The 20,534-nt window shown below is 45.5% G+C and overlaps 1 protein-coding gene across 21 annotated transcripts in view; it reads right to left on the bottom strand.

Annotated features, from left to right (window-relative positions):
- Positions 1 to 20,534, bottom strand: part of LOC146060339 (protein 4.1-like) — a 158,350-nt gene that overhangs the window by 47,317 nt on the left and 90,499 nt on the right. For 18 of the 21 annotated variants that reach the window (XM_083173448.1, XM_083173450.1, XM_083173434.1 and 15 more), the window contains 5 exons: positions 18,922 to 19,140; positions 17,507 to 17,594; positions 13,592 to 13,744; positions 12,357 to 12,454; positions 10,983 to 11,155 (listed from right to left, as the gene is read on the bottom strand). In XM_083173448.1, the coding sequence (XP_083029574.1) occupies positions 10,983 to 11,155; positions 12,357 to 12,454; positions 13,592 to 13,744; positions 17,507 to 17,594; positions 18,922 to 19,140 (731 nt within the window). Of the gene's footprint in view, positions 1 to 2,982; positions 6,234 to 10,982; positions 11,156 to 12,356; positions 12,455 to 13,591; positions 13,745 to 17,506; positions 17,595 to 18,921; positions 19,141 to 20,534 lie in introns of those variants that run through there. The other 3 variants (XM_083173432.1, XM_083173451.1, XR_014470419.1) reach the window with 2 other exon arrangements.

Raw genomic sequence — 20,534 nt, 5'->3', positions numbered from 1 at the left:
CAGGAAAAGTATCTGGAGAGCAGGTGTTGGGTCAACAAGGAGTATTAGGAAAAGTATCTGGGGAGCAGGTGTTAGGTCAACATGGAGTATCAGGAAAAAAATCTGGAGAGCAGGTGTTGGGTCAACAAGGAGTATCGGGAAAATAATCTGGAGAGCAGGTGTTGGGTCAACAAGGAGTATTGGGAAAATAATCTGGAGAGCAGGTGTTGGGTCAACAAGGAGTGTAGGGTGTTGGGTCAACAAGGAGTATCGGGAAAATAATCTGGAGAGCAGGTGTTGGGTCAACAAGGAGTATCGGGAAAATAATCTGGAGAGCAGGTGTTGGGTCAACAAGGAGTGTTAGGAAAAGTATCTGGAGAGCAGGTGTTGGGTCAACAAGGAGTATTAGGAAAAGTATCTGGGGAGCAGGTGTTGGGTCAACATGGAGTATCAGGAAAAGAATCTGGAGAGCAGGTGTTGGGTCAACAAGGAGCATTCGGAAAAGTATCTGGAGAGGTGTGTGGTCAACAAGGAGTGTTAGGAAAAGTATCTGGGGAGCAGGTGTTGGGTCAACATGGAGTATCAGGAAAAGAATCTGGAGAGCAGCTGTTGGGTCAACAAGGAGAATTCGGAAAAAGTATCTGGAGAGCAGGTGTTGGGTCAACAAGGAGTGTTATGAAAAGTATCTGGGGAGCAGGTGTTGGGTTAACATGGAGTATCAGGAAAATAATCTGGAGAGCAGGTGTTGTGTCAACAAGGAGCATTCGGAAAAGTATCTGGAGAGCAGGTGTTGGGTCAACACTATGGGCGGTATTCAATGTGAATACCAGCGAGGTGCCACATTCCGGAGCCTCGCCGGCTCCGGTATTCAACGTGTCAGAAGTCTCTCTGCCTGCCCCAGAACGTTTGTGGGGGGGAGGTGGGCTCCCCGGGTGCCAGGCAGCACAGGCTGCCCCCCGGGGGTGCCAGCAGGGGACCGCGTATATTCACTACACCCGATCGTAACGATCGGGTGCAGTGAATATATGAATATCTAATGAGCGGCTCAGCTCCGGTGCCCCCTGCTGGCTGCTGTGTAAAAAAAAAAAAAAAATTTAAATTAAACATATATTCATGTGCTTACAGCACATGAATAAAAATAGCATGCCCCTCCTCAGAATAAAATTCCTGATTTTTTTACACCAATTGTAAAAAACAAAACACTTTATTTTAAAAGTTCACATTCCACTTCTCCATAAAAAGATAGCGATTGCTACTCGGTGAATCATGGCGAAAAAAACCTTCAAATGTATTCGCCATGTGGTCATTGAATAGGGTGACTCACCGTTTTAGTCAAAAATTCGCCAAACAGCACAAATTCACCATAAAAACATGGCGAATCAGGCTCATTGAATACCGCCCAGAGTGTTAGGAAAAGTATCTGGAATAGCAATAATTGCTTTGAAAAAGGGTCATCATTGCAGCTACGATTTTGTGGAAACTCCTGGTGCTGTTGCTAGTATAAACAGGTAAGCACAAATGTTCACTTTTGACAGCAAATCTGTGAAGGCTCTGGTGCCCGTTTTCAAACTGGAACACATGGGTATATCACCATTAATCTTAAATATATGAATATAAACATGTGCAGGAGCTGGTGGAAGTAATATCCAAGAGCAAAGAGCAAGGAGCACTCACCAGCAAATTAGTAGTTCCCAAACAGGCATATATATATATATATATATATATATATATATATATATATATATATATAGCAGGGTGATCCGGTAAACGGAGGAGATGGAGCGGCACTCAAGTGGACTCAAATATCACAGAATACAGCAACAACGTGCGATCAACGTTTCGGTTTATTTAACCTTTGTCAAGATCGTTCAAATGATGAAAAAACATACCTTTTATACCAGACACCGTGTGTTACCCTGCGTCTCCTTCTTCCGGGTCCATCGACGTCACCAGCCGGCGACGCACGCTGCGGGGTGCACGTGATGACACTCACCGCTGTGCTGATGCACAGACCGGGACTTCCGGAGTCAGGGGACAGGTTGCGTAGCAACCACACTACAACAAACGAAACAAGCAAATATGTGAATACATACACTTAAAATACATGTAAAAATCCAATCACCAGAGCATGGAACCTGCGCTGCAGGACAGAACTTAAATAGTATGCGCGGCCAAACTCAAAACAGTAGTAATATGGCCAATAAACGTGGGGAGCGCAACGGAGCACCACTAGTACAGAATATAACAGTGTGCTTTAATGCAGCAACATGCGACTATACGTGATATCCAGTGTCTCAGTACTATACACTGGGGCTGTCCATTAAAGCAAAAAAATGCAGGCAAAAAAATAAAGCAAAACTGGATATCACGTATAGTCGCATGTTGCTGCATTAAAGCACACTGTTATATTCTGTACTAGTGGTGCTCCGTTGCGCTCCCCACGTTTATTGGCCATATTACTACTGTTTTGAGTTTGGCCGCGCATACTATTTAAGTTCTGTCCTGCAGCGCAGGTTCCATGCTCTGGTGATTGGATTTTTACATGTATTTTAAGTGTATGTATTCACATATTTGCTTGTTTCGTTTGTTGTAGTGTGGTTGCTACGCAACCTGTCCCCTGACTCCGGAAGTCCCGGTCTGTGCATCAGCACAGCGGTGAGTGTCATCACGTGCACCCCGCAGCGTGCGTCGCCGGCTGGTGACGTCGATGGACCCGGAAGAAGGAGACGCAGGGTAACACACGGTGTCTGGTATAAAAGGTATGTTTTTTCATCATTTGAACGATCTTGACAAAGGTTAAATAAACCGAAACGTTGATCGCACGTTGTTGCTGTATTCTGTGATATTTGAGTCCACTTGAGTGCCGCTCCATCTCCTCCGTTTACCGGATCACCCTGCTATCCAGTAGCCGACCGTGCTACAGAGAAGGCACCAGGGCCATTACTGCCTCATTGCTGGAGTGCCGGGTCATCGCCCCATATATAAGAGGATTTTGGTACTTACCGGTAAATCCATTTCTCTGAGATCAGCAGGGACCACTGGAATCACATCGGGGGTATTAGAGCTGGGAATGCTGGGAGCTAGGCACTTCTTAATAATAATTAGGGGATACTGGCTCCTCCCCTCTAAGACCCACAATCCCCCAGTGAGGAAATTGGCCCACCAGAGGAAAGGGTTACAGAACAAAACCATAACACAACCATACATACAACACGCAGATATCGGACCGGGCTGCAACAGCAACCACAACAGGCAGAATCCAACAGCCGGGCGGGTGTCCAGTGGTCCCTGCTGATCTCAGAGAAATGGATTTACCGGTAAGTACCAAAATCCTCTTTTCTCTGACATGCAGCAGGGACCACTGGAATCACATCGGGGAGGTTCCAAAGACCAAGCCCCGGGAGGGAGAGAGCTGGGGATTCTGTAAGACCAGACGACCAAAAGCTGAAGCTGAAGTTGCAAAAGTATCGAACTGGTAAAACTTAACAAACGTGTTCTGAGACGACCAAGTGGCCGCTCTGCACAACTGAGAGATGGTAGCCCCTCTCTCAGCAGCCCACGACGTACTCACCGATCTGGTAGAGTGAGCTGTTACGGAGACAGGAGGCACCTGTCCCGCATGAAGATAAGCACTACGGATCGTCCACTTGATCCATCGTGCAATTGTCTGTTTTGACGCAGGCCACCCCCTGCGTAATGCGTCATAGAGAACAAATAAAGAATCCGATTTGCGTATAGACCTGGTTCTCTTGACGTAAATCCGAAGGGCCCTGACCACGTCCAAGGAGGACTGCTCCGGTGATTCTCCTTGAAAAGCTGGAACCACGATAGGCTGGTTTATGTGGTATGAGGATACCACCTTCGGAAGGAACCCTGCCTGGGTACGCAGCTCTGCTCTGTCCTCGTGGAAAATTAGATAAGGGGGCTTGCATGACAGAGCACCCAACTCTGAAACTCTGCGAGCTGAGGCCAGGGCCAGTAAAAGAACTGTTTTCCAGCACAAGAACTTCAGTTCCACCCTGTTCAGTGGCTCAAATGTCTCAGACCTCAAGAAGGCTAGTACCAAGTCCAGATCCCAAGGAGCTGTGGGAGGCACGAAGGGAGGCTGAACTCGGAGAACCCCTTGAAAAAATGTTTGTACCTCAGGAATGAGGGCCAATCTCCTCTGAAAGAGAATAGACAAGGCCGAGACCTGGACCTTGAGAGAACCCAGTCTCAGACCCCCATCCAACCCCTTCTGTAAGAACAACAGAAGGCGGGACAATTTGAATATCCGGAATGGCCAGCCCTTACCCTCGCACCAACCCGCATATGAGCGCCATATTCTGTGATAATGCGCTGCTGAGGCGGGCTTCCGGGCCCTCAACATCGTAGGGATTACAGCTCTTGGAATTCCCTTCTCCCGCAAGACCTCGGTCTCAACAGCCACGCCGTCAAATGTAGCTGTGGCAGATTCTGATGAAAGAAGGGTCCTTGAAGGAGCAGGTCCGGTCTGAGGGGCAACCGAACTGGCTCGTCTGCCAGTAACATCTGGATGTCTGAGAACCATGTCCTGCGAGGCCACCAGGGTGCTATGAGAATAGCCTGCACTGGCTCCCTCTTGAGTCTCTTCAGCACTTGGCCCAGAAGTGGAAGCGGCGGGAACAGGTAGACAAAGCTGAACTCCCACGGGGTCGACAGAGCGTCCGCCGCTATGGCCTGAGGGTCTCTTGTACGAGCCACGTACGTTGGTAGCTGGTGGTTCTTTCGAGACGCCATCAGGTCCACCTCGGGAACTCCCCACCTGTCGGTGAGTTCCCGAAACACCTCGGGGTTGAGAGACCACTCGCCTGGGTGAAGGTCCTCCCTGCTGAGGAAGTCGGCCTCTAGATTTTCCCGACCTGGAAGGAACACTGCTAGCAGAACTACTCCTGATCGTTCTGCCCACTGAAGAACCTTCTTTACCTCCTTCATGGCCATGCTGCTCCTCGTGCCGCCCTGCCTGTTCACATAGGCGACTGCCGTGGCATTGTCCGACCTTATCTTTATGTGTTGACCCTGAAGGAACTCCTGAGCCTCCAACAGAGCATTGTAGATGGCTCTGATCTCCAACACATTGATGGACAAGCGCCTCTCCTGCAGGTCCCACCTGCCCTGGAGGCAGAGATGAAGTACCACGGCACCCCAGCCGCGTAGACTTGCGTCCGTTGTCAATACAATCCAGTCCTGGACTGCAAACCGACGACCCTCTATTAGATTCCTTCTGTGTCTCCACCACAGTAGTGAATGTCTTGCCTCGGCCGACAAGAGGATTCTTTTGTGCAGATTCAGGTGCGAGCCCGCACCCTTTCTGAGAATATCCAACTGAAACGGTCTTGAGTGGAAACGTCCCCACGTCAGAGCTGGGAAGGCTGACACCATCTTTCCTAGCAGCTGAGTGCACAGATGGAGGCTGATCCTCTGTGGAAGTAGGATCCTCTGCACTAGGTGCAAGATAGCCTGGATCTTGTCTTCCGGCAGGAAGATTCTCAGAGACTCCGTGTCTAGCCAAAGGCCTAGGAACAAGATCCTCCTGGATGGAACTAAAGAGGATTTCTTGAAATTCATTATCCACCCCAGGCTGGTGAGCGTCTGAGTGGTTAACCTCGCATGACTCTCCAGTAACTCCCTCGATGGGGCCTTGATTAGGAGATCGTCGAGATAGGGAATTATTGTCACCCCTTGACATCTGAGGTATGCGACTGCTACTGATAGAGTCTTGGTGAATACTCTGGGCGCTGAAGATAATCCGAAGGGCAGAGCCCTGAACTGAAAATGATCCCGACCGATGGCAAAACGAAGAAAGGCCTGGTGAGGGATGCAAATCGGGATGTGTAGGTAAGCATCCTTGATATCCAGTGATATCATGTACTCTCCTGGCTCCAAAGAAGCAATCACTGAGTGGATTGATTCCATCTTGAATGGTTGATACGAGACTAACAGATTCAAAGGCTTCAGGTTGAGAATGGGCCTGACTGACCCATCCGGCTTGGGGACTACAAAGAGGGTTGAGTAGAACCCTGTGTTCCTTTGAGATGCTGGGACCGGCATGATGACCTGAGCCTCCAGCAAGATCCGAATGGCTTCTAGCAGGCTCGTTCTCTTTTCCTGAGATGTTGGCAGAGCCGTTGTGAAGAATCGAACCGGAGGAGTGGAGTCGAACTGAATCCGGTACCCTTCTGATACCACTCTGCGAACCCAAGGATCCTCCGAAAGGGAGAACCATTGGGTTCCGAAGGCCAACAGACGGGCACCTACTGGTAAACTGTTGACTGAAGCTGGTAAACCGTCATGCCACCGGCTTCTGCTGGGGCTTAGGTTCCTGGGCTCTTGGAGCAGCCTGAGGGCGGGCTCTGGCTCTGGACCCTCTAGAGGACTGGAAACCTCTTCCTCTACCCCGAAAGGTGCGCTGAGTCCGAAAGGACTGAAAAGACGGACCTGCGAACTGTCTTCTGGGAGGAGGAGGAGCAGCCGACGGTAAAAATGCCGACTTCCCTCCCGTCGCCTGTGAGATCCATTTGTCTAATTCAGGCCCGAAAAGGATGTCCCCGGAAAAGGGAAGACCCTCCACAGCCCTTTTAGACTCCGCGTCCGCCTGCCAAGAGCGAAGCCAGAGGGCCCGCCGTGCAGAAATGGCGCTAGCGGATATTCTGGAAGAGATTAAGGATACATCCTTAGCCGCCTCTCCTAAGAACATAGCAGACTCCTTGACATGTTCAGCCAAGCAACGAATCTCATCTATAGGCATACCTGATTCCAATCCTTCAATGATTAGCTCTGCCCATTTAACATTTGCCCTATTTACCCAGGCCGAGACTATTGCCGGTCTGAGTTGAGTCCCTGCCGCTACATAAATGGCCTTGAGAGTAGCCTCCAATTTTCTATCTGAGGGATCTTTCAAGGCTGAAGCCCCTGGGACTGGCAGAGTTGTTTTCTTGGATAGACGGGAAACTGAGGTGTCCACCGGAGGTGGCGTCTCCCACTTGCTTAGGGCCGCAGGCTCAAAAGGATACAGAGAAGGGAAGCGTCTGGGAATCTGAAAACGTTTGTCCGGATTCTTCCATGCAGCCAGAAGCTGATCCTGATTTGTACAAGGAAAGACCACTGATGTCTTCTGAACCCCTCCAAACAGATCAAACTCCTGTGGCTCTGGTCTGGGATCCTCCGGTAAACGAAGAACCTCCTTTACCGCCATAATGAGAGCCTCTATCCCTAAAGGAGTCGGCTCTCCCTCAGGAATGACATCCTGAACCTCTTCCCATTCACCATCCTCCATTTCGTGAAATGGATCTTGTTCCTCCTCCAAATCATCTTCCACAATAATAGCCTGATAAGGTCGCTTATTGCTAGATGTAGAAGGCCTCTCTGGTCTGGACATGGAGTTAGCTAACCCCTCCACCGACCTTGCTAGGGCTGTAGCCCAAGATGGCTCCGCTCTGCGAGCCAGCGCCAATTCAGAAGTGAGCTTTGACATAGTACCCACTAAGGTAGAGGCCCACTGGGGCGCCTGAGACCCCGCCAGTAATGCAGATTCAGCACCTGAACATGACTGACAAACAGTGGCATTACCCTCAGCTGTGTATTGAGAAAACTTAGCTGAACAGACAGTACAAGCAAAAACCTTCTGAGAGGCTTTGGATTTGCCCGTCATGATCCCCGCTCGCCCGGTCCAACACCAGCGCGCGATACCGGTGCAAACACACACACACACTGAGTACAGATACACCTCTCACAAGCCAAAAACCTCAGGGTTCTGTGAGACCTGGAGGAGAATGAGCCCTATTAGTGACAATACAGCGCAAAACACTGTGTCAGCAATAAAACTTTTAGAGCCTTCCAAGCTGCAGTAACCTGTGAACAGGAAAGAGTCAGCTTACTGTGTATCTGTGTAATGGCCGCGCCATGCCGGCCTCCGTTTTACAGCGTGTCCCCTCTCCCTCTGCTTAGCCAACCTGTGGCGTCTGACAACGTCCAGAGACACCCGCTTGCTAGCGCTCACCCCTGCAATACCTCCGGCACTTATTACAGCCGCGTGGTATAGTACAGCGATACGCGCCTTGCAAGATGGCGGCGCCTCACTCGCTGCAGAGACCCGCGCACAGCGCGGCTGACGGGGAAGCGGGGGACGGCGTGTGGCAAGTGCGCTCAGCGCTCTACTCACCACCGGAGGCTTCCTTCGTGACTGGCGTCCCCTTTGCTGGAGGGGCGGCAGGAGCACGGAACCCGTGCAGGCAGGCACCTTTAGTGAGGTCCTGACTGACGACCTGGAACTCCAGGGGCGCTGAATGCCCGGACCCACACCTTTCAGTAGGTGGGGAAGGGATTCTATCAAGTAAAGATGAAAAAATTCTATTGAAAAGCCAAAGCTAGAAAAATGTGCAGGAGCAGAAAAAACTGTGACCTAACTCCCTGGCACAATTTTCTCACTGGGGGATTGTGGGTCTTAGAGGGGAGGAGCCAGTATCCCCTAATTATTATTAAGAAGTGCCTAGCTCCCAGCATTCCCAGCTCTAATACCCCCGATGTGATTCCAGTGGTCCCTGCTGCATGTCAGAGAAATATATATATATATATATACATATGACTAGATAATGGCTAGATAATGCGTCGCAGATGCGCTCCAACCTCTGGAAGGAGGTATGTTTTCAGCACAGTTGTTGGTCCACCATGTGGTCAGTATGCCTATATTCTGTCTTTATTAAATGTAGCTGGTGGGAATTAGCAAGGAGGAATAGGAAGTAAAATGTGTGGGATATCTTAGCAGAGAAAAATCGCAGCCAATGAAAGCAATAGCTGCCCCATATGTGTATCACTATCAGCAGTACTAGTGAATGGGATCCCCCTGTCTCCGGTTTTTGCATACAGAATAAGGAATTACCAGGGAATAAAGTTCCTGGCAACCACTCGGCTGAAATCAACATTGTGAGGTTGCTGGAAAGAAAAGGATTACAGAATACAGGGGTAGATTTATTATCTGGCGTTGTGGGGCATCTGCGCTATCAGCCTGCGCTAAAGCAGGGGATAGCGCTTCCCTGCATCTATCAACCCCGCTGTGCAGGTACATTAATGGCGGCGATGTGTGGGCGGCGATGTAGCGCATGTACTATCTGAACTACAGCGCTTAACTGTCATACCTAATTTATGAACGGTCAGCATCGCTGACCGTTCTGCCGCCTGCAGCTATCGACTTCGACAGCTGCAGGCGGCGATGCCCTATGCCCACAGCAGGGACAGCGGTGCTGCTGGCTCTGAGCTGCGCTGGGAGGGACAGCGGTGCTGCTGGCTCTGAGCTGCGCTGGGATCTCGTGTGAGTAGCGAGATCCCGCGCATGCGCAGTCCAGCCGGCCGGGGAAAAGCAGACAGCACGTCAGTGTTAACTGATGCGCTGTCAGCTGGAGGAAGAATCGCCGGAGGGGGAAGTTAGCGCTCCCCCGCTTCGGAGGGCAAGATCTTAGTAGATCTTGTCGCTTTCCCCTCCTGCTTCACCTCGCTACTGAGGCGAAGCAGGAAGTGTTATAGCAGTGCTAAAAGCCGCAGTTTTTAAAGTAAATTAAGCTATTAAAAGATATACAAAGCTGCACTAGCTCCTAGGGCACTTAGAAACTGCATGGTCATCAGACTGGGTATATAGAGGGGAAGAGTTTCCATTTCATCTTTTTTTTCTCTTTAAGTGCTTGAATTCCTATTTGCACCACTATATGCCATTGTTCCACTGTTAATAGGAATTAAAGAAAAAAAAAAGTATTGGTTGATAGAAATGCCACTTTAAATGAATTGCTACCCCCAATATTTTTCTTCTAAAGCAATATCAACATACTATCAAAACCACTGTACTGCAACCCTACCCTAGAACTAGCTGCATTGTGCTTAGAAATATGACAGGGGAGTTCTCAGATGTAATTATGTTCAGGGCACTAAATCAGAACTTTTATCACTTTCCCAGGACTCCATAAAACACCATGAAAAGCTAAAATGTTTTTGTATACAGATGCCAGCTTTTCTGCTGCTTCTGCATTCCATATTCCTAAAATTTCAATTAATCATTGGTTATTGGATATGTTCAGATTTCTTTTAAAGTGTTGTATTTTTAATCTATCTATCTATCTATCTATCTATCTATCTATCTATGATATATATAGTAATCAACAGCAATACAGGCAGGGGCACTCCAAGGATTTGTTTAAAGTGCTTTAATTGTGCACCATTAAAGCACTTTAAACAAATCCTTGGAGTGCCCCTGCCTGTATTGCTGTTGATTACTACAAATCTCCCCAGAAGGCACCCAGGGTGGCTGTCGACATTAGCGAGTGCCGGGCTGAACCAAAAAAGTATATTATAATATATATATATATATATATATATATAGATAGATAGATAGATAGAGAGATAGATAGAGAGAGAGAGAGAGAGAGAGAGAGAGAGAGAGAGAGCTAAGGTGCGGCACTCAGGCAAATAAAACTCTCAGACACAAAGAATTGTCATCAATTGACAATTCTTTGTGTCTGAGAGTTTTATTTGCCTGAGTGCTGCACCTTAGCTCTCTATCTACAAATCCCCAGTGAAGGCACCGGCTCAAGCTGTTGCACGTTGCTTAGAGTGCAGGACCCCAGCACACTATATATATATATATATATTATATATTATATAAAGGCTAACTACTCCTCACCTCTATGAGAAGTGCTGCCACTGACCACATGAGGCCACTTGACGGATCAAATTACTCCTTTGTGTGCTAAAAGATATCATAACCGAAAGTAAAAGCAAGTTTTGCAGGGACACTGCTTGGTTTCAAACTTACTGGATATGGCGAGAAGGAGCTGTGAAGAGAAGAGTTTTGAGGTAGGAGCAGATAGGGACCGGGGGTGGGGTGGAAAGTTTTTGGGCTAAAAATGATCACAGCTTTAAGTAAAAGTACTCTACAGCAGCCGTCATTTTGACAGGCTTTTAACGAGTATTATATTTCAATCCCGATAGCTTACACTCACCTCCATCCAGGCTGCGAGTGGCACGCTTGCTGGCAGTTCGCTCAAATTGGGGGGCAGGCCTATCGATGAGAGCACTGGCATGCCTCGTCTGGGCCTGTGTGCGCCCGCTGTAACGGAATTTGGATCCCAGTGAGAGGAACCGGTGTTTGGGGATGGACTCTGTAGATGTCAACCTAAAAATGGTAATAAATAAAATGATTTAATAGGCATTTAGGTGTTTGTTATGGGAAAACAAATGCATAGACTTGTTTTCTAGGTTTCAAAACATAGTATATTTCATTGGTTTTCAAACTCTATCCTTGGGACCCAAACAGTTCATGTTTTCAAAGTCTCCTTACAAAATCACATGTATAATAATTAGTTCTATCTGTTGAATTTTAAAATGTGTCAGTAAAGTAATGAACACACGTAGGCACCTGCTGGGTGACCTGGAAAATGTAAGCTGTTTGGGATTCTGAGGACAGAGTTTGAGAATCTCTTATATATACATATATGGATATAATACTCTGACTTATACCCGTTCTCATTGCCTAAAAAAACAGGTATTTGGCAGGGCGAGCAGTAATTTCCTGTGTCGCGTCTCAGTGTGAACGCATCTTTGTGAAATTTCTGGGTATTATGCCCCGGAAATTACACACAGGTTTTTTGCAGGGTTTTTCCTGGGTAATACAGGGGTGTATGTCAGTCTGAACAGCACAGACACAGGTTTTTCACTCAAGATGCGAAATAGCAAGCTGATTGGGGAATATAATCAGGTGACATGTGACGTCCATTTAATGCTGCGTCGAGGAAGCAGAAATGGCGCACTGGAGGGATGAGGAAGTGTTGGAGCAGTTTGCTGTGAGAGGAGAGGAGGAAATTAATAAGCAAGTGACCGGCACAGTGAAGGACTCCACAGTTTACTACAACATTGCCAAAATCCTGTGTGCCCGTGGCATCATCAAAATGCAATGTGCTTGGGAAAAAAGGCCTCTTTTAATGAAATCATCTTCAGCCAGCCAATAAAAGCTGCTTTCTAATACAGTCAATCACAGCTACTTTTTCAACAGCCAATCAAAGCTGCTATTATATTCACACACTTGTTGGCAGGGCAGACCAGGGGAAGCAGTGTGAACGGGTCAGACACGGGAATTTCCCGGGTCTAAGGTGCAGTGAGAACGGGGTCTAAAAGTTGCGATGCTCTGTGCCCCGCCAAAAACTCGGCAAGAAAAACCCGGGTTTTTGCAGGGGCGGCAATGAGAACATGGTAACTCTTGTTACGTGTTGTATAACTTCTCCAATTAAGTACACAAAGGTTACAGTGTTGAATGTCTTGTATACCGTTAATAGAAACAGATTGCATTAATAAATCTAGGTGAAAAAAAAAAAAATTACCTGAAAAATGTGTGATGCTCAACACAGACCTTCCAAAGTTTCTTGGCAGCGCGGTAACTTGGCAATTTAAATCCTATTGTACTTTCATACTGTTCCTGCTACCACAAAAGGAAAATTATTTAGTGAATACTTGGCAAATGATTATATATATGTATAATCTCACATTAACATGAAGATGTATCATCATTACGTTGTGTGTGCACGATTTAGACTTTTCTTATAGTTCCTTCATTCTAGTCTTTTTAAAAAGGAGAAAGGAGGAAAAGTGGAAGCTCTAAAGTTGAGTTGAGTTTTATTTGTTCTATATAATTACTTTTTTTAAAATATATATATATTTTTTTCTTTAACAAAATGAGTGCATTTAGTTTAGACAATAGAATCTAAGGTACTTGTTTCCTAGCACGGCACCCACGAATTTTCATCTTATGCCATCGTTTCGATCGCATTGCATGCAACCCGATCGCATGCAATGCGATCAGACCTGATTTTTTAATTGTACAGGCACCCTGATGGGTGATTACTATGTTAAATGCACCCCCATTGTTAACGCCACCCCCACTATGAACGCCAACCCGAAGCGTGGTGAGCGCAGCGAGCCCGCAAGGGGCGGCGGTACGCGTCCTCCAAACCTTTTCATACCCCCCCACTATCCACGTCGGTGTGGAGTTGATCTTATATAGTGTGGCGAGCACAGGGAGCCACCGAGCCCGAAGTGTGGCGAGCGCAGCGAGCACCACGAGGGGCCGCAGATTACTTCACATGTATTCCGCGTCTCCTCGCCATGATTCCGGCTCGGTGGCTCGCTGCGCTGGCTACATTATATAAAATCAACTCCATGCCGACGTGGATAGTGGGGGTATGAAAAGGTCGGAGGACGCGTACCGCTGCGCTCGCCACGCTTTGGGTTGGCGTTGATAGTGGGGGTGGCATTAACAATGGGGGTGCAATTAACATATTAATCACCCATCAGTGTAATGGCATGCGATGCGACGCAATATTAAAATTGTACAGTGCGATGGCATACGATGGGCGCCGTGCTAGGAAACAAGTACTGAATCTAAAATACAGAAAAATGCTTAAGAGGTTTTGGGTTTGTTCCTTTAGTAGTTTTGGGTCACCTTCTAGGTATCCCATAAGTATCCTCCAATTTTAAGTACGGAAACAGAATAAATATGTGTAAGATCTGGGTATTCATCTTTTGTGTATTATAATGTCACCAAATGTTTCTTTCCTACCTCTCCCGGGCGAATCTTGATAAAAAAGCTACTTCTTTTATATGAGATTTTCAAGACTTTGGGCCATGGAAAACGGTTGATTCTCAGATTGTCTTTGAAAACCATGAGACCCCCTGAGCAGACGCCAAGTTTAATGTCCACTCCCTCCAAGTCCTGAAATGCACAGTAGAATAAGCCATTCAATTATAAAAGTATTGTAAATATTTTGTGGTATATAAAACACAACAAATATAGCTGAAAAGCATTTCATACTAGCAGCTGTAAAATACCACCTCTGGAAAACCTTCAAAAAGTTTGAAAAGTGCAATGACTGTTTTCATTTGTGTATTAATTGACTTTGCCTGGATATATCTATGGCACCCATACACAGGAATTCTGATCATTATTAGATTCAACTGCCCAGGAATCACATGGTTTCATAGATGTAAATAAGCTCTTACAGCATTTAATTGGGACTGGTCATTAATGAATGCAAGGAGAATATACTGCAATCTATTATCAATCAACTTTGCCCCAAAGCATTTAAGGTATACAGTAAGTCCAATTAGGTCACATAGGTGGACCTATGCTACAGGTCAAAGGCTTTAGAAAATCTCACTTTTCCAGTTTAATATTTCATTCCATTTTGAAATTAAAACAAACAAAATAAATAGATCTAAAATGTAATCATAGAATCAGTTTAACAAAATGTAATTAAAAAAAATTACACCTTTTGCATACATATTTTACATTTTTCTGCAATGGATATCCAATATATGGCCTTATTTAGTATGGTGTTGTATGGGCGCTCAGCACAGGGCAAGGCCACTCTGCATGTCGGGTCCTACCAGTCTGCTAAAATTCAAGCTGAACTATCTGCGAAGGCAGCGCTGGGCCGCCATGTTTAGGGTCACAGTGGCTGCATGTGACATCAGTAGCCCCCACATTCCCTGCAAATGGTCCGGACAAACTTACATCATCTGGACCACGCAGAGCCGGCCTTAGGCATAGGCAAACTAGGCAATTGCCTAGGGCATTTGGAATGCCTAGGGGCATCAGCAGCTTCTGCTGATTAAAATGATATGCAGCATGCCTATATTCTGTGTGTGAGTGAGGCTGTATCTGCATATGAAATAGTGTATTCATGGAAATCACTGTAACATAGCATTCCGTATTCAGGTACAGCCACAGTCGCACACAGAATATAGGCATGCCACATATAATTTTAATCATCGGAAGCTCCTTGTGTGTGCTGGTCATAACAATGCCAATAAGAAGAATTTTCAGCAAAAAAGGCACCCAACGTTAGCAGAACTGGCCAGGAGCTGCATGGCTTATTGAGACAAGATGTATGAGGAAACATCTGTATCCAAGCCGGGACAGAGGTCACAGTGTTAGCGGCTGTGCGAGTGCTGTCTGCGGGTGGGTTGGTTGTGCAATAGTGTTCGGCATATGTGTAAGGGGCATTATGTGTGTCATGTGTATAAGGGCATTAATAATGTGCAACATATGTGTGATGGGCATTATGTGTGTCATGTGTATAAGGGCATTAATAATGTGCAACATATGTGTAAGTGGCATTATGTGTATGAAGGGCATTAATAAAGGTTGGCATAATGTGTAAGGGGCATTATGGTTATAAGGACATTAATAATGTGTCATGTGTAAGGGGAATTACTGTGTATTATCAGGGGTGCCGAGAGAAAGGGGTAGGGGGTACAAATTACCCAGGCCAAAGTCCCCCTCCCTGGGCCCCCTCCCCTTAATTGACAGCAGCAGCTGCAGCTCTTCTCCTCTGCCCAGCATACACTGCTTTGTGCTGGGTTGCAGTGTGGCCATGGAGGTGCTTAAAATACAATATTTTGTCAGGATTTTTTTCTAAGGGTATAATGTGAATAATGTGAGGAGTAATGTACATAAGGTAAAGTGGTACTACTGTGTGATGTAACGTGAATAAGGGACACCATCGCATGATATAATGTGAATAAAGTTGCACTACTGTGTGGCATAATTTGATTTGGGGGTAGTATTGTGTGGCCATGCCCCTTCCCAGCAAGAACACACCTCTGTTTGGGCCGAGGACCGAATGTGTGCACTGTTTCTATTTAAAATATTGCGGGTAGGAGCACTAAAATGATGACTGCTATGATGAGGGTTGATGGTGCTGGGAAAGGGGAGCAGGGTCAGAGGCGGAACTAGTGGCGGTGCTAGGGGGCACCAGCCAAAATCTTGCCTAGGGCGTCATTTAGGCTAGGGCCGGCTCTGGGACCATGCCCCAGTAAAGCTGTGCAATTGTCCCCTGGTCTGTTGCTACTTTAGACTGCAGTCACAATTTGACCACAGTTTAAGTGTTTGTGTGCACATATGCAGATTGCAATTTTTGCCAATCTGCGGACCAAGATGAATTGGGCACATTGCTTAGAAATTCTTCAGAATAATGATACACTTGTAGGTTTCTATGCTTTCACACTTCTACTCAGTTGACTCCAAACCAAGTTGATGGGTTTGAAGCAGGGATGGGGAACCTTTGGCCCTCCAGCTGTTGTTGGACTACGCATTCTAGCATGCCTTGCAACAGTTTTAGCATGGCCAAATAGCAAAACGGTAGCAGTGCATGCTGGGATGTGCAGTTCAACAACAGCTGAAGGATATACCAGCCATTCCATGATTTGAAGCTTTCAATCTTGTTCTTTTACTCAAAGGCAGTTCTGACTTAGCTAGAGGTATGTTAGGGTACATTAGTAAAAACTACAACTAGATCAGAGGATATTACATGGTGATGCAAAATAATGTGGTAGCTCTTTTAATTTATGGATACAGCAAAGGAGCTCCAGAACATCAGAAGATCCCATCCATGTGTGGCAGTTGGTGTCACAAACTGAGGAACCACCCTTTGACCTTCTCGAACTTGTACAAAAATACAGGGTGATGAGGAGATTTACAATTTTCAATTGTGGGTCCATAAAACCTTCTATTCTTCAGTAGTCCATTGGTGGCACTCCATCACTCCATGGCCTAGTATTTTCTTCATAGTTTCAGAACAGCTGTAATATCTTAACCCACAGGTTCTCAAACAAGTGCAATAATTAGCTCCACTTGTGGATCTTTTAATATGTGTCATGAGTAATAAGTAATGAATGCACCTGTGCACCTGCCGGGTGACCTGGAAAACGGGAACTGTGTGCCGAGTTTGAGAACCCTTGTCTTAACCCAAATGTATTTTTTTAGAACTCTGAAATGTACATTTTTTTGTGGGGCAATTAAATTTTGGATAGTCCCCATTCTGCCGAATGTGCACCCAGCACTGCTTGAAAGCTTAGATACCAGGGGCTGTGCTAAGAAGTAGATTGGGAAGTGGTGAAAGAGAGGCAGTGGGCAGCCAAGGTTGCAGTACACATTCCAGGCATATTCACTTCTGGGCTTCAGTGATGGATAGGAAAATCTTTTAAAGATAAATGGATGATAATAGAAACAAATCCTGTCATGGCAGCGATAAGTCATTTATATTCTAACATTAGTATACTATTTTGCATATCTTAAAAAATAAGTTATAAATTATATATTTATAAATGGACTGCCTGATATTACGTCCCGCACCAAATTTACATTCCCGAATACAATGACATAATGATATATAATCCATTGGGTAATTGCGTAAACTTTAATAAATGGTCTGCAGCGAGTCACAGCAGGCTGTAGTCTGGTTAATCCTGTTATTTCAAGTCTTTATTTAGCTTATGTAACAGCTAATACAATTGTGAAATAAATAATTAAGACAAATGTGTAGCAAAATTGTGTGCTACAATGTTGAAGGATTCTTTTTGCTGATTAAAGTGTTTAGATTTTAATTTCCTAAAGGCCTATTCAATTGTTACAGTCATTATATAAATGCATAGAAATGTACAAAAAAAATCTGAGTTTAGTTAAAGCTAATACCTTGGCCTGGTGAATATCCACCCCATACATAGTCAGCTTTTTGGCATTTTCTAAGAACTCCAAGTCCGCCTGGGCTGGGGTCATTGATCTGTAGAGATACAAATTTGAGAAGAGTAATAAAAACTAAACTGGCCACATCCACAGTTCCTTAGCTATAAGCAACTTGCTATAAATTACTAGACTCTGTGTATAACTAATTAAACACATATAGGGGGAAATTCAATGGTCCATGGTGGGCTAATTGATCCTACAGGGCTATCCAATGAGCCCCAATGTCAGCCCGACACTGGGGCTGATGTATTATAGCGGCGCAACAAGGTGAAGCTGGAGCGGAGAACGACAAGATGTGTTAACATCTTGCCTGCCGAAGCGGGGGAGCATAAACTCCCCCCCCTCCAGTGATTTCCCCCTCTGCCTGCACAGCGTCTCACTGCGCATGCGTGAAATCTTGCTATTACTGCAAGATCTCAGGTGCAGCCCGGAGCCAGCAGCAGGGCTAGCACTGTCCCTGTAGTGGGGATAGGACAATGCTAGCCCTGAGCTGGAAAAGGGGCCGGGGCGATTAAACGCCTTGAAGGCTGTTAATATATCGCCCCAGCTGCTAATTGCTGGGGGGATTACAGGGGACAGCCTGCCGAGCATTACTCGGTGGCTGTCCCTAGCGCACGTTAAGTGCGCTAGTAATACTTTTTAAAAGACGTAATCCCCCACTTAACTAGAGTTAAGTGCGCATATGCACCTAAGGCTAGTTGATACATCTACCCCACTGTCACTTATCACGTAGTTGTTTTTCTGTGTTTTCTCCCAAAAATCTGTAATTTTTAGGCAGCAAAAATGGACTCTAATTGAACTGCTTAGGGGAAAAAATAGCGCTAAGGTCACCTTTTTATTGCCTGAAAAATTATCAGGACTATATGTTCCTTACACACACACACACACACACACACACACACACAAACACACACACACACACACACACACACACACACACACATATATGTCTGTATATGGAGCAAAAAATAACTGCTGTTATATTGTAGCATTTCCTATATAGTCAGATATTTGGTCACAGACAGATCTACAAGTGTCAAAGTAATCAGCAGAGTGTACTATTCTTCCATGCACTGTGATCCCTATATATTGTACTGTTAAATGATATTGTAATGCAAAAGGCATAGGACTATAAAAGCTTTATAAAGTTATAAACTAGGTAAAGCAGGAACTGTCTTGAACAGTGTAGAAGCAGAATGTTATTTGGATTCTAAGTAAAACCAATCAGATTCGGTCTATCATTTTGTAGAATGCAACAGAGAAATGATAGACAGAATCGGATTGCTACGGGCATTATCACCTGTTTTCATTTTAGAAGCTTTAGTAAATATACCCCTAGTTCTCTGAAATGTCTTCACTTTTACCTGTAAGACTTGTGCAGTTCTGCCACCTTTGCCTCCAGGTCCTTGGTTTGATTTGGACTCAGTTTAAACTCACTAACATAGTCTGTTCCATGGAGATCTTCATCATAATCGCCCACCTCTGACTGGACCGTGTAAGAGCCCAAAAGAGCAAGGGTAGCAAATGAGCATGGCAGTCTCCCACTTAGGATATCCTGGCGCAGCTGCAGGCATAGGTTATATCTAAAAGAAAAGGAATATGGAAAAGGGAAAATAGTTATCTCTAGTAGTACTCTGGTGGGAGTATGAAGGACATGTAAACATTATCTTAGAACTTTGAAAAATAGCCGTTTTCAGAATGATCTCTTTATGAAACCGTGGTCAGTTGACCATAGTCACACAGATAAATATGTAGGTATGACTTCAAATGTAAAATTTACCTCAGCCGTTCTAGACACAGTAAAGTAACATATCTTAAAAAATTAAGCCAGACTTAAAAACAAACCCAAATCACTTTTTCTCATAAAGCACCACAGGCAAAAGTTTCCCTTTGTGTGAAGGTCAGTCCATAGAAAATAATGGTTCATTGCAAGTACAGACACCTTTCGTACTGTAGATGAGCAGATCCTCCTATGTAGGCCCAGAACACAACATACCACTGTGAAAATAGGACATATGAGGAAGAAAGGAGAATAGACCACAGGTTCTCCAACTAGGTCCCCAGGACCCCACACAGTGCATGTTTTGTAGGTCTCCTCACAGAATCACAAATGAAAATCCCCCTGTGGATTTAAAATATGTCAATGAGTAATGAATGCACCTGTGCACCTGCTGGGTGACCTGCAAACCGTGACATGTGTGGGGTCCTGAGGATCGAGTTTGAGAACCCCTGGAATAGAGGAATAGAAATCAAGAAGGACAATATGATAGTTTAAAAAAAAGTCATGAAAGAGTGAAAATGTGGAAAATAATAGAATATAGTAGGAGTAGAATATAGGATGGAGGATCAAAAAAGAGAAGGAGGGTAACAACAAAATAGATTTTGGTAACTATTATATTACAGTACCTCAATGAGTGCCATCCATGGTATGAATGAAGGAGACTGGTTAGGGAAGAAGAACTAGGTGTGGTTGCAGCAGAGCGGGAACTGGCAAATAGGTAGCTTTGTGCACATGTAACAAGTATGCTCTCTGTACTCTATAGCGGCCTCTATGATGCCTTCTGTAGTGTACTGCAATCACCAGAATGATCACTGTATTGTGCAGTGGTTACTAGTATTATCTTGATCATTCATTTGCAGTCACAAGCATTTTCTCGGTGTGGCCTCATAAACTTTTCAGTACTTCTCACTAACAATATGGGTCTCACGGCTACCATGCATATATCAATCAATCAATCAATCAATCAATCAACTTTATTGGCCATGTATGCTTGTGCACACTAGGATTTTTTTGTGGACTTACAGTGCAGCATGAAGCAGGGATGAAGGGGGGGGGGGGGGGTGAAGGCATTACATACATTACATTAAGACATGACATGTGGGGAACACATGCCCGCCGAGCTGCACAGCGCCTAGGCAGCCATCAGCAGCGCCACTGGTCTCTGCAACAGCCAGGTAGGTAACATTAAGCAGAGAC

The sequence above is a fragment of the Crinia signifera genome, chromosome 2 (assembly GCF_055691185.1).
Source record: "Crinia signifera chromosome 2, ASM5569118v1, whole genome shotgun sequence".
NCBI classification, from domain to species: domain Eukaryota; kingdom Metazoa; phylum Chordata; class Amphibia; order Anura; family Myobatrachidae; genus Crinia; species Crinia signifera.
The sequence above is the reverse complement of the archived record's forward strand: the minus strand, read 5'-3'. Positions and strand labels throughout refer to the sequence as shown.